General features: G+C 36.0%; 1 protein-coding gene and 1 pseudogene across 1 annotated transcript; both read left to right on the top strand.

The window, feature by feature from the left end:
* Positions 1–1,708: 1,708 nt before the first annotated feature.
* Positions 1,709–4,973, top strand: LOC128240096 (glucose dehydrogenase [FAD, quinone]-like). Its single transcript, XM_052956591.1, has 3 exons — positions 1,709–1,773; positions 1,927–2,435; positions 2,972–4,973. Exons 2-3 carry the CDS (start codon positions 2,017–2,019, stop codon positions 4,353–4,355), a joined length of 1,803 nt encoding a protein of 600 aa, XP_052812551.1. The 5' UTR covers positions 1,709–1,773; positions 1,927–2,016; the 3' UTR covers positions 4,356–4,973.
* Positions 4,974–7,919: 2,946 nt separating this feature from the next.
* On the top strand, positions 7,920–12,218 carry LOC128240497 (glucose dehydrogenase [FAD, quinone]-like; annotated as a pseudogene).
* The last annotated feature ends 3,013 nt before the right edge of the window (positions 12,219–15,231 follow it).

Genomic DNA, 15,231 nt, shown 5'->3' with positions numbered 1-15,231 from the left:
TCCGGGCACCACAATATATATCTAGGACCATACAAATATACATCATGCATGAACATATTAAACGTGTACGGTGATAAGGTTATGTGATCACGATTGATGATTTATCGGTTATTTTGTTTTAAAATTCCACAATGATTCCGAATTTGCAAATATAAAAAATATATTATAAAAGTACACGACTATGTACCTTACTCTGTTGCGCATTTAACGATTTTTTTACAGGTAATTTGGCAGGTTAAAAGGTTATTAAATTTATAGCGCTATTTATCGCGCATGTGTAGTCTTTTTGCGGTATTTGAACATTTTTTCTCTTGAACAGTTTCGTTTGGTACCTTACGTTGTGTCTCTAAACATTGTCTATAGTTGAATGCTTGACCACAGAGTCCTCTTGTTTTCATTGTATATTGGAACGGTTGCTTTGCATGTCAGACAGCAATGCACAATTATGGAAATTCAAGTAAAATCATAATTTTATATGCGTACCGAAACCAACACAAATTGTAATTTTATGCTACTGGAAACGTTCAGTGAAAACCTCTTGGGCATCCTATATAGAACTTTTACATATGATTATGCACCATATGCAAATGAACGTAAAGAATTACAGTTTTTGCGTCCAGAGTTATGGCCACTAGTATTTTTTCATCCATAAAGGTTAACAAAATGGTTTGTGTCGAACTCAGTTTGGAGTATTTGTTACCTAATTTCAGAGATGATCATGTATTATATGAAGATAACCGTTACGTCGTTTATTTCCTTATTTGCTACCATTTTGTAACAGCTAACATACTTTTCTATAAGGCAACGATGTAAAGCATGTGTTTTATGAATTGTTATTAATATACATGAACAGTCGATGCATTTTTATAATTGGCGGTATATCTTTGTGTAATTGATTTTCTTTTATTCTTTTCGATGAAATAAGTAGTTATTATTAGTGAAATAACATATAGATATCTATATTTATAAATTGGAGGGTGTCTATATAAATTGCTCGTTTTAATGTTTTTGCATTTTACTTCCAATGTTTAAAATCGATTACTTTATTGTTTTAAGCTGCACCAGTTTTGGGTCAAGGTGACACATGTTAATCTTTACTGTTTCGGGTAACCCACTTATAAAATATGGCAAACCTGAATTACCTTATAAAAAGTTTAAGTGTACAATTACATGCAGGTTATGTATTATATACGTTACCTGTATATTATAATATAGATGACGTATTGCGATTATTAAGATAAAGCCGTAAGTTTATGAAGTAGGTAACTCATTTGTGAGTGGTATTTAAGGTAGCAATGGAGCTTACACATCAAACATATTTATTAATCGTGTATGTATGCAATAACATGCAGGTTATGTATAATATTTACAGATAAAATACTATTATTATTTATAACCCCCTTAGTCTATAAATTAGGTCACTGCCTATTTTTAAGTTTTATCAATCCACAATAGCCAAGAAGCGTTTAAGTGTAAGATAACACCTTAGTCTATAAGTTGGTCTGTCATTTGCGAGTGGAATTTACAGTAGCAATGGAGCTCACGATTACAAAACTATCAAGCTCGTACATGTTTACGTGATTATTAATATACCTAAGCCTTTAAAGAAGGTCACTATACGATAACGAGACTACATCGTACGGAACAGTTGGTACGGAAGATATCCAACCTCAAGTGACAGTTAGTGCCCCTTGAATTAAATATGCCATTTGTAACGAATCATTGTACAAGCCAGCAGCTAAATTAAACGGGGCTTCAAACATTAAATCATAGGTATATGTAAGGGCCTAGAATTGTACTTCTTGCTACATCTTTAGATATTGATATTATGTGTATTCTATGCAATATCCGATCTAGTCAATTCTGCAATGTAAACAATTCAAGGCTTTCAATGTGTTGACTGATTTTCTGTATTTTGTATTTCAGACGTTGTCCATTGTGATGATTAAATACTACAAATAGAACAAGTTCTTATTTAGTCACTCATTTTCAAGTGTTATTTAAGGTACAGTAGCAATGGAGGTTACACGTGCACAATTATCATTTGTTGTTGCATTAATTGCATTACTCCTGTACTCATTCAATGTGAAGGACACCAAACGTACAGTTGATCATATAAACTCGACTTATGATAACATAATTGTCGGCGGTGGTTCCGCTGGATGCGTGCTAGCAGCTCGATTATCGGAAGACTCTAACAATAGGGTGTTGTTACTAGAAGCGGGTGGAGAAGAGACGGGAAATGCCAATATACAAATTCCAGCCGCCGCACTGGGTCTCTGGAAGAGTCAATGGGACTGGGCATATCGCACGACACCTCAGAAGAACTCGGGATTCGCGTCTGAAGGTGACGACAATCGCCACTTGTGGCCAAGTGGGAAAGTTCTCGGTGGTTCTAGCAGTATAAATATGATGCAGTATGTTAGAGGAAGTCGGTATGTTTCCATGTGTACATGTAGTTCACGTTTCATTTAATATTATTTTTCAATTTTCGCAATTAAATACAATTATTCAAGATTTTTTATTGAAATTGAAAATAATAATGATAATCGTAAAAACGCGTAAATATTTTCCAAACATTGATATGCAAGAAAAAATATAAATATTCTATCCGTACCGGAAACCCATGATAAATACTGATATGATCTACTATATGAAACTATATCCTACTCAACTATTATTTTAACACAAACTATTAATTAATATTAAATCCCTGAAAAAAGATATTGTATTTATATTTTCAATTAGAATTACTTTATACAACGTACATCAAATATCAATGTATACAAAAAGAAAGAACCATTCCCATTTGAAGAACCTGAACCATTTAATATAGTTGTTTTTTTTTTATTGTAAAATCTTTCATACTTGTAGGTTTTATAAGGTAGACGTTTTATTACTACGTAATATAAAGGTAGATCAATGCGTGAAATAAAATCAGACTCAAATATGTATTTTAATTTATATTTAGTTATGACTATGATGAATGGAAAGAGGAAGGATGTGATGGATGGGGATATGAAGATGTTCTACCGTACTTCCTGAAATCTGAAGATATACGTATTGACGATCTTGAAGACTCGCGATACCACAATACTGGCGGACCTCTTGTTGTTACAAAGGATACTTCTATTCCCATTTGGAAGCGTTTTGTGGATGCAGGAAAGGAATTGGGTTATAAAGAAATCGACTACAATGGTGAAAACCAAATCGGATTTGGGGGCAGCCAGGTAAATATAAAACACGGAGCACGCGGAAGCACTGTGGTCCAGTTCTTACGGCCAGCAATGCACAGAAAAAATCTACACGTAGGTGTTGATGCGCATGTAACGAAGGTGTTAATTGAAGACAAAATAGCAAGAGGCGTCTCGTTCGTTAAGAATAATAGAAAGCAAACAGTGTATGCAGAAAAGGAGGTTATTCTTTCAGCAGGAGCAATTGGATCACCTCAGATACTGATGTTATCTGGCGTAGGACCTCGAGCACACTTAGAAGGTTTAAATATACCAGTTGTTATCGACCTACCCGTCGGGCAGAACATGGAAGACCACGTTTATGCTTTCACACCAGCAACAATGAACTCTTCGGAAGGATTTACTGGACCGAAAGCCGAGTCATTTTCATCTATGGCAAATTACCTGTTGTTTGGGAAAGGTCCATTAACCACGTCGAGGGATGTGGGATCAGCTTTTATAAAGTCTTCCAAATGTAAAACGAAATACCCTGATACACAGTTTATTTTATTTGCCACACTTCCATTGTTAGAAATGGCTCATTATTCGCCAACGCGTGGTGTTGGGTTATTGCCTGACGAGTGGACAGACGGTTTTCTTATTTTAAATATGATACTTCATCCAAGGAGTGCAGGCTTTGTGATGCTGGAGAGCGACGACCCGTTTGACTATCCGGTCATTGATCCTAATTATTTTGAAAATGAGGAAGATGTCAAACAAATGATAGAAATCATGCGGAAAGGCATACAGCTGTTAAAAACCAAACCATTTGCAGAAATTGCGACTCAAGTAGACAGATTGAACGTTCCAGTGTGTAGTCATTTTAATTTTCTCTCCGATGAACATTTGAAATGTTACATACAGCATTTTGCTGTAACTGGTAATCATCCCACCTCCACATGTAGAATGGGCTCATCAAATGATCCAACCTCTGTCGTAGATCCTCAACTGCGCGTCAAAGGCATCAGAAACCTACGAGTGGCAGATGCTTCCGTTATGCCACATGTCACTTCCGGCAACACAAATGCCCCGACTATCATGATTGCGGAAAAGGCTGCAGATATTATCAGAGGAATCGACAGTGTGGCAAAACTACGCAAAAAAATAAAATCTACTGAATAGTGTCTGTGTCAGATGGTTAGTTTGGCTGCAAGGACACCTACAACATTCGAATGTAACAATGCTGAATAAATACCATTTTGGGAATAATCTTAATTGGAAGAAGCACAATCATACCGGAAAATTAATGGAATTGTCATATTCTTGTACACAGTAACGTATGTGGTGTTTATAGGCAAAATTTAGACATGAGGCAATGTGAAAATGTGTGCATATCCCGGTTATGTTTTGTATTGTGAAAATCATGTCGTTAAAATTTCATACATTTTAATTTAAGATTTCACGTATCAGAGTATTTGGCTGTTGATACGAATTTGAAATAAGAAAAAAAAACACAAGAAATTAAAAGAGATTGTCAGTGTGTGTGTGTGTGTGCGCGTGTGTGTGTGTGTGTGCGTGCGTGCGTGCGTGCGTGCGTGCGTGAGTGCGTGCGTGCGTGTGTGTTTCACAGTGTATTACTATACAATAAGTGGTTTGCATGTTGATTTTCAATATGAACGAGTATTCATTACTTCGTTTTACACAGACGTATAGTATTGACATTGTCAACTTTAGGATACATTCGTGTGTAGTTGTTTATAAAGCATATTAAACCAAATGTTCAGTAAACTAAAAACGTTATGTCGTCTTCGTTATTATCCGTTGATATCATGATACGTTATTAATTTTATTCCGTTCTATTGATACTGAAGTACATGTAGAACGGCAGCAAACAAAGCTCTTGTTCAAATAAAAGATGTTTAAAGGACACAGGGACACGAACTTAAGCTAAAAAATCTATAAACGAATTGTGATATTAGTTAAAGGGACTTGATGACTTATTTAATGTTGGCAACGATTGATTTTAGCTCACCAGAGCACGGAGTGCTTAAGGTGAGCTTTTGTGATCGGTCTTTGTCCGTCGCCCGTCCGTCCGTCCAATTGCTTAAAAAAAACATCTCCTCTGAAACTACCTGGCCAAATTCAATGAAACTTCACAGGAATTTCTTTGGTATCTCTCTACAAAAATACAACAAGGGGTCACGATTGATCAACAACAACATCAACAAAACTACCAGTTCAAATTCAATTAAACTTTACAGGAAGCTTTCTTGAGTAATCCTCTACAAAAATAAAAAACACGGGGTCACGATTTATCAACAACGCCAGCAACACAATGGCCGACTTCCTGTTTTGCTTAAAAAAACATCTCTTCTGAAACTACCATCCTAAATTCAATGAAACTTTGCAGGAAGCTTCCTTGAGTGACCCTCTACAAAATACAACAAGGGGTCACGATTGATCAACAACAACAACAAAATGACTGACTTCCTGGTTTGCTTTAAATAAAGATATCTTCTGAAACTAACACTCCAAAGTCAATGAAACTTTACAGGAGGCTTCCTTGGATGACCCTCTCTTTATCACAGAGTTGTGGCTTTTTTTCTTAGGTGAGCGTTTTAGGGCCATCATGGCCCTCTTGTTTCTGTTATAACCAAAGACCAAACAACATACATACCCTCATTTGAACAGGAGTTAGTGAATCCAAGCCTAAAGTAATTTGATGCTAATAGGTTACTAACGCTTTCTTGCACAATAGAGCAGCTTCTCTGTCAATTTGTTCAATAATTATTCACAATAAAATTGCCTTTTTTCTAAGCTGAATTTACATAAAACTAATGTTTGTATACAAAAATATAAAGATAAGCAAATGGTCTGAACAATGTGCTTGTTTGAACATCAGCAGATTGTTAATCATTGCTAGAAGCATTTTGTTCACATTTCAAATGCAAAATATATAATGGTAATTTTGTTAAATGCCAAATTCAAAGGGACTAGACACCAGATGGTCCTAAAATCGGCAAATAAAGTATTTTCCCAAAACAAGAATTATCAATTAAAGCTAGGATGAGGCCGATAATTCATCATTTTACATTATTAAAATAATATCATTGCTGTCACAGCTGAGTTTGCCCGTTTAAAATAATGTATACTGGTTTCCCAGTTTATAATGTGTATATATAGCATGTAAATGTCCCGTGATTAGTACAGATACATATACCGACGCTATTATAAATAGTTTCTTTTAAATTTGACTTACGAGATAGGCAAACCCGGTAAAATCACTGAAAAAAGATACATGTGCCAGAAGCGATGTGATACATCAGTAAGAAAGATTCAATGCTATCAATTTTATGTAAGTCTTTGACATTTTCTGTTTTTCTTGCAACGGTATCATCTGGTGTCTAGTCCTTTTAAGCCTTCCTTAATTGCCAACCCCTTCCCCACCTGGTAATCGCACGAGGTTGTGCATTGGTCTTAAGCATTACTGCGCTTTGATGTTTGTTAATACACATTATATAGAACAAAGGGCAGAGTTAAGGGGCTTGGAACAATCTTCAAATTGTTTTAACGTCATTTATATACATTAAAGGTACTTCTTAATGTTTGTAACACAAAGGTCCCGTATATATCAAACTAGATACATGCGGTAGTCTGGAAGTGCATACCTCTGATTTCAGCACAGACAGACAGACAGATAGACAGAAATGTTTACTCTCGTAAACATGTTACATAACAGTTTCCTGACAAAATATAAGCATATAAATAAAAAGTCAGTATGGTCCCAACGATGCATGGCCTAAAAACGAAGAAAACAGAAACATGTAAGGGATTTGAATTAAAGAATATACAAGAATGTATCAAAAAATAAAAATAAAGAGATAAATGTCACAACGACGCATGGCCTAAATACAAAGAAAACATAAAAGGATAGAGGAGTTAAATTAAAGAACATACAAGAAGGTATCAAAAAAAAGAAAGCAAAGAGATACATATCAAAATCAAACTGTGAGATTTCAGGATGTATCAAAATGGACGTTCAAAATTTGTTCGAAAGTTTTGCATTTAACACTTAACTGTTTTACCATATAACTGCCCCATTTCAGCTCATTTGACAACCATGCAATAAAATACTTTTATTTATTTAAAAAACCTTAAAATGATACACGTATTTAAAGTCAATACATACACATGTATAACAAACATAAATATTGAGTGATAAACTTTAAACTACGAGTACTTACTAAATAAAGCATTTATGAAAATATTAATTACGGATAACAAGATTGTAACCGTTTATTTAAAAGCTGGAAACGCACATATATAAAATAATTGGTGAATCCTAAAGATTAAAGTGATCAATATCGACTCAAATGGTAGAAAAACCGTTTTTTTCTGCACCTTTCTTTCAAATAAAACCCGGTATCCTTTCAAATGACCATTTTTTTCGGTATATATTCATTCTTTTCGGTGAATTAAAACAATTAATGAATTGTGGTACTGATTGTTTGGGGAATAAGAGAGCATCTTGAAATCTATAGTATGTAAACACACAATTTGTCCTTATTTATACGCCGTAAGCTAACCTTAAACGTTATAGATATGGTATGAAACATTTAGATACTAATGACTTTTCAAAGTGTACAAGATAACAAGCCCGTCCCTCCATATATAAGTCAGTAGGTGAGTAAACAGTGTATGCTAAATGTGCTTTATTGAATGAAATCATACGTTGTATTGTGAGCAATGGAGTTAACACTTACAAGAATATCAGTCTTAATTGCAATTGGTGCTCTGTTTGCGTACAAATATACCGCAAAGAACACTAAACTAACAGTGGAAAATGTTAACTCCACTTACGACTATATCATAATCGGCGCTGGTTCGGCAAGATGCGTTCTAGCAGCACGATTATCGGAAGACCCTAACAATAGGGTGTTGCTTCTCGAAGCCGGTGGGGAAGAGACGGACAATGCCAACATTTCAATACCAGCGGCCGCATTGTCTGTCTGGAATACATTATCGGATTGGATTTATAGCGCTACGCAACAGAGAAACTCAGGATTTGCACAAATTGGAGACGAAAACCGTCATTACTGGCCAAGAGGCAAAGGAATTGGTGGATCGAATAATTTAAATATCATGCAGTACGTCCGGGGAAGCCGGTATGTTTATACTTGTTTTTCCGAATTGGGGCATTGTCGATTTTTCATGTTATCGAATTTCAAATTGTTCTTTTTTGTTTTTGTAATACATATCAAGGAAAGCAGTAAAAATACTACATTTATTTTATTTATTAAATATCTGTTAGTAAAATAGAAGAAAAAATGGCCGGGTACCTTAGCTATTAGACAATAGGTAGTTGGGTATTTCAAAACCCCTCATACCACCCAGAGTGTATTATTAGTGTTCCTAGATGTGAGAGTTTAACTCATCAACGCCCCATTTAACCAACTTCTGATACACTATCAAACCGATCTTATTTGAACTGTGTGTAATTATAACTTTAAGGAGATATTTTCAATGTTTATGGGTGTTTTATCATATGATCAAATGTTTTTTTCTATGACATGAAGAAAGTTAAAAAAGATATAGGATATAGGATACATTTAATAGTATGCTTTAATTTCTTAAGTTTTGTCATATAGTATGCATGAGGATTAACGTAGGATTAAACTTAAATATTTTTAAACTAGTCTTAAATGCAAAAGAGCAGACTTTTAATGAGCTTAAATAATGCTCTCATATAACAGAAATTGTTTAAAATAACATAAAATAAATATATATATATATATAAATCTGTCATGTTCAAATTGGTGTTTTTTATAAGCTATCAATGATTTTTTAAACCGAGGCATGCCTTGGTGCATGTGAGTTTGGATTGTGATCACCTGGGCGGACAAGTGGGTTTCAGCCGGGGACTCTGGTTTCCCCCACAACACAAAACCACACTCTCGCGTGAATATCGTGCCAACGAGATTAATATAATGTTGTAATAATTTCACAATAGTTGTAAAATGAAACAAAATTATCATAAATTAAATAAATAAATAAGTAATAGAAATCTTTGATATAATTCAGGTACGATTATGATGAATGGGAAGACCAAGGCTGTGATGGATGGGGATACGACGATGTCCTTCCATACTTCCTGAAATCTGAAGACATTCGAATTGACGATCTCAAAAATTCCCGATTTCACAATTCTGGGGGATCTCTAGCTGTTATAAAAGATACTGTTTTTTTCCTATTTGGAATCGTTTTGTTGATGGAGGAAAGGAGCTGGGTTATGATGAAGTAGACTACAATATGGGACAGAACAGATCGGGTTTGGGGGCAGCCAGGTAAATGTGAGAGAGGGAGCTCGCGGCAGCACGGCGGCCCAGTTTTTGAGACCATCGATGGGTCGATCAAATCTGCATGTAGTTGTAAATGCCCATGTTACAACAGTTGTAATTGACAACAAGGTAGCAACCGGTGTTGCATTTATTAAGGACAACCGAAAGCAGATTGTTTCTGCGGGTAGGGAAGTCATTCTTTAGGCGGGAGCTATTGGTTCACCTCAAATACTGATGTTGTCGGGCATCGGACCGCGACAAAATTTGAACAGTTTTAATATTCCAGTTGTCGTTGACTTGCCTGTTGGACAAAACATGGAGAATCATATCTACTCCTTTATTCCCGCGACAATGAATACATCAGAAGGACTTACTGGGCCTAAAGTGGAGTCCCTTTCATCCATTGGTCAGTATCTGATCTTTGGGACCGGTCCATTGTCTACAACGGGACTTGTAGGGACGGCTTTTATTAAGTCCTCGAAATGTAAAACTAAGTATCCTGAAATTCAATGTCACCTCCTTGCAACACTATTAATTCAGGAATTGGCAAAATATTCAGAGAAATGAGCTAAAGGATTGTTTCCTGATGAGTGGATTGATGGCTTTTCTCTCCTTACAATATTACTTCATCCAAAGAGTAAAGGTTTTATGGAATTAAAAAGCAACGATCCGTTCGATTAACCGATTATCGAACCAAATTATTTCGAACAGGAGGAAGACATGCATATGATGATAGAAAGCATGCGAAAGGGCTTAGAGTTGTTGAACACTAAAGCATTTCGCGAACTTGGGACTGAAGTCGATAGATTGAAGGTTCCAGTTTGCAGCCATACTACATACCTGTCCGATGAACATTTAAAGTGTTTCATACAACACTTTGCTGCTACAGCTTATCATCCGACATCAACGTGTAGAATGGGATCACTTATTGACCCAAACACTGTCGTCGATACCGAGTTACATGTTAAAGGCATCAACAATCTACGTGTTTTGGATGCTTCGGTTATGCCCCATGTTACTTCTGGTAACGTTTTATGTAATAGCTACGTGGCAACACATTCCCCAGTAAAAAGGCGCCAAATCATCGCTAATATTTCTAAATTACCTAAATCATTTGCATTTTTTTTCATTTAAAAACAAATGAATTAAACACGATAATGCATTTAAATTAAAACATTTTTTTAAACTTCAAACAAGTATATTATCAAACATGTACATATATTCGCTCGTCCGTGTCATAAGTATTTGTGCTGTTGTTTTTTTATTGCAAAAGACAGATATACAGCAACAATTAAAAGCATCTACCAACTAAAACAACTTAACAAATATGTAAGTCAAATTTCAGAGTGAAATCTTGTCAAAATATCAAATTGCAGATTAACTTGTTCTGAAATCAGTACAACGAGTATGTGCTAAATTTTACACTCAAATGGCGTGACCTCCATTCTATTTTATTTTTGATCCCACTGATACCGATGACACGTTTAAAATCTTACCATATTCCATTGCAAAATATTCCGTTCATATTCAGTACATTACATATCAATGTGCGTTACATATCATACTCCTATCTCGTAAACTCCACTATACCGCTGACATATTTAAAAAGATATACAATGAAAACTACCAGGATAAGTCAAGTAGACAAACATTTAACGCTGACAGTGTTGTACACCCACTAGTTTCAATGCCTATCTTCGCTAAAACGAGACACACAGGCTCAAATTCATCACGACGTTCAAACGAGAGACGCACGCGTTCCAATGCCTAACAGTGCTCGAACAAAAGAAGCACACGGTACAGTGCCTAACAACAACCAAACGAGAGACGCACACGGTTACACTATCTATCAACGCTCAAACGAGAGACGCACAAGTGGCACGGCCTGACGACGCTCAAGCGAGAGACGCACACGTTCCAATGCTTAAAAACGTTCAACTGAGAGACGCACACGTTGTAATGTCTATCGACGCTCAAATGAAAGACGTAAACGTTCCAAGCCCTCACAACTCCCGAGAGGCGCCCACGTTTCAAGGCCTAAAAACGCTCAAACGAAAGACACGCACGTATTAAGGCCTAACAACGCTCAAACGAAAGACGCACACGTATTAAGGCCTAACAACACACAAACGAAAGACGCACACGTTCCAATGCCTAACACCGCTCAAACGAGAGACGCACACGTTCCAATGCCTAACAACGCTCATACGAAAGACGCACACGTTCCAATGCCTAACTGCGCTCAAACGAGAGATGCACACGTTCCAAGGCCAAACAACACACAAACGTTTCAAGGCCTTATAACTTTCAAATGAGTGACGCACTTATGCATCGGCCTACAAACGCTCAATCGAGAGACGCACACGTTTCAAGGCCTAACAACGCTGAAACGAGAGTTACACACGTTTCAAGGCCTAACGACACTCAAACGAGAGACGCATACGTTCCAATGCGTAATAACGTTTAAACGAAAGACACACACGTTATAAGTTTTATATATATAATTATACGTTTGCAAAAATGCAACTAGGTATATTTCGTCCATTTAGTAAAAATCATTGCTGGAGCAGTGCAGACAGAAGGGAGAAAACCGCACTGTATTAATTATGGATTGTACCTCTGAATTGCATCCCCTGTACTATCTTATTTACATATTTGTTTACAAATAGTTCAAAACCAGAACTTCAAGGAGTTTTCCAGTTTATAGGAGTTTTCCCTTTTTTTAAGTGTTGTGTACGCTTGTTTAGCTGTTAATATACGCAAAATGTTATATACTCTTTCATAAACTGACTTTGTAAATCAAACATTATTCCAGATATGTTTAAGAGACAGACTGTTATTGAAATCGGGTACTTTCGAGTATGATTTGGAGCTCCACATGGACTCAGTTAAATTTTACGACACTTAAACTAGAGACGTACACGTTCTAAGGCCTTACGACACTCAAACTAGAGACGTACACGTTCTAAGATCTTGCGACACTCAAACTAGAGACGTACACGTTCTAAGGTCTTACGACACTTAAACTAGAGACGTACACGTTCTAAGGTCTTACGACACTCAAACTAGAGACGTACACGTTCTAAGGTCTTACGACACTCAAACTAGAGACGTAAACGTTCTAAGGTCTTACGACACTTAAAATAGAGACGTACACGTTCTAAAGCCTAACGACACTTAAACTAGAGACGTACACGTTCTAAGGCCTTATGACACTTAAACTAGAGACGTACACGTTCTTAAGGTCTTACGACACTCAAACTAGAGACGTACACGTTCTAAAGCCTTACGACACTCAAACTAGAGACGTACACGTTCTAAGGCCATATAACACTTAAACTATTCACAATGGAATGCTGCATATATAAGGACATAACAGTGTAGGTTGTCAACTATGGGTGGTATTTTTTATGTTTAGAGGCAATTTAAAATAACTTGCCATATGTATTTGACATGTAAAGGCAAGATCAACTTTTCATGTACTGACCTTGTTCATAGGTCAATGTCACAATCGGGGGCATTCGTCACATACTGTGACAGCTCTTGTTAAGCTTTCATTTTCGGACCAACGGTTGGCGGCATGAAAATACAGTGCCTCGTTTGGTTTGAGCTGTCCATTTGCAAGGAACTCTGTTAAGCTTTGATTCGTAAGACTGAAGAAATCTGCATCTTTCAGGATATGTGCGGCGTTATTCTTCGTTAATGTTTTGCACTTTTCAAGAAGGCCATGTAGGTCGTATAATTGTGCGTGCTCAAAATTTGAACACACATTATCAACCATTGACAATGGTTACAGACGATTCTAAGAAATCCGAGCAGAACCTCACCATCCCGTCGAGGCAGTACTTTTTGGCTGCATACAGACATCTCAGAACAGTATCTCCATCTACCTCAAGCTCATCACTGTACACGTATCTGCAAACATACCGAGTTTGTAAACGTTTGATATACATAGTTGATATTATTTTCATTAAGTAAAATTTGATGCATGTGTTCTTTGTTCTTGGGTATGCTCGTTTTTATTATTAGTAGTATGGGTAACTATTAAAATGATTACCACTTCGAACTAAATGCACGGGAGTTTTCATATTGAAGTTGTTTAGGTAAACCTTAAGACCATCTCGAACGTGTTTTTTTTTTTCAATATCGCTGATTGTGATTTCCCCATCCTCTGTAGCCAAAGGACCGTAAAACATGGCTTCAAAAACAGCGCTTCTCATGCTGAGTATCAGCTTGTGTCCTGTGCAGGATTCGTTGTTGTCGTTTGGAAAGATGAACTTGACATCTGTAAGAAGTTTTTCATCTCCAAGGTACTTTAAGCATCCTGAAGCTGTTAGCCCCGCCCGCCAGTCGGTTTTAGTATCCATTGAAATTGTCCTGTAATATAGACAAGCAACTACACATCAAGTACATATTTCAAAGTTTGTACAATCATTAGTCATGTTACTTCTAAGAATGTATTTTTGTTTGGCTATTTGTCGTATTATTTGCATAAAACTCATAAACATTTATAAATTTTTAAATGTTGCATGTGTTATGCTATCTATAATACATAAGAGTAGACATTTGGAGTGTTTTGTCTTTTGTCCATCCAACCATATTTGTATTTTGCGGCGATCATTAACCCACCTGTTTTTCCATAACGTGTATGTCAATACTTATTTGCAGGTGTAAAAGTGCATTTTGACATAATACGATCGAACTAATAAACAGTCCTTATTAGTTTAAAACGTATTGGAATATGTTCGGATAAATTAGTTTAACAATTAAAACAACTTACTTGTTAATTTAACACTCAGTTTAAATACTGTAATCAATACCAGCATTACTTCGCGCTTTTATACCTTCATATTGGTTTCTCCAATTTAATATTTTTCAGGGATATTTTTTTAGGGTTCCCAGATTTTATCTTACGTCATGTAGTTTGGGATTCCACAATTTCATTGGGCAGAGGAACCAATCAAACTTCTTATATCATATATCATTAGATCTCAGAGTAACTAATATCATTTTAAGTTTTTTGGAAACATTAAACTGCTGATTCATTAAAGAAAACTGTCAGCAGTGTATCGTGTTTTGAAAGTTTTGCCATTTAGGCTTTCTACTAGGTTGCTATTTTTCTTCTAGCAAACACTTTTACCTCACCAGTTTTAATTTGACATATTACATATCGGCTATCATCGATTGTTTCACCGTAATCTTCTAATAATGTAGGGGGCTTAACTTTACGCTAGTGAAACGTTCATGACACAAATATTTGTCGACACAAGCTGTTACACAATATTCAGTTTGCACATCTTGTGAGCTCTGCTAACAGTTCAGTTTGGCTCTCGGTGGCCGACTGAACTCTGATCTTAACAAGACAATGAAGTAGTCTGTACCAATTCCAACCCCATATTGAAACAGTTTGTACGATTAAAAGTTTTATAATATATGACGCAATAATACTCAAACTGAGCACAATTGTTCATACAGTAATACTATGTATTTAAATTATATATACATTAGGGTCACAAAACACTGTTTCTTCGCTGATGCGCACGTTCCTTAAATACTGTGTTATATATTATATATGTGATATATTATCAATGAGTCTCGCGATGTTATCATAAGCAGTATAACGTGAGTTTAATATTGTTAGGGTATGGCTATGTAAGCGAGATAACACACACAAGTCACCATACTTGGTCAACATAGTATCTTATCATAATTAAACGTTT

Source organism: Mya arenaria, chromosome 7, assembly GCF_026914265.1.
Source record: "Mya arenaria isolate MELC-2E11 chromosome 7, ASM2691426v1".
Lineage (NCBI taxonomy): Eukaryota > Metazoa > Mollusca > Bivalvia > Myida > Myidae > Mya > Mya arenaria.
Note: the sequence above shows the minus strand (reverse complement) of the source record. Positions and strands in the feature narration are given on the sequence as shown.

Coding starts and splice junctions, on each gene's coding strand:
- LOC128240096 (XM_052956591.1), top strand. CDS start 2,017: ATGGAGGTTACACGTGCACAATTATCATTTGTTGTTGCATTAATTGCA. Junction 2,436..2,971: donor CAGTATGTTAGAGGAAGTCG/GTATGTTTCCAT, acceptor ATTTATATTTAG/TTATGACTATGATGAATGGA.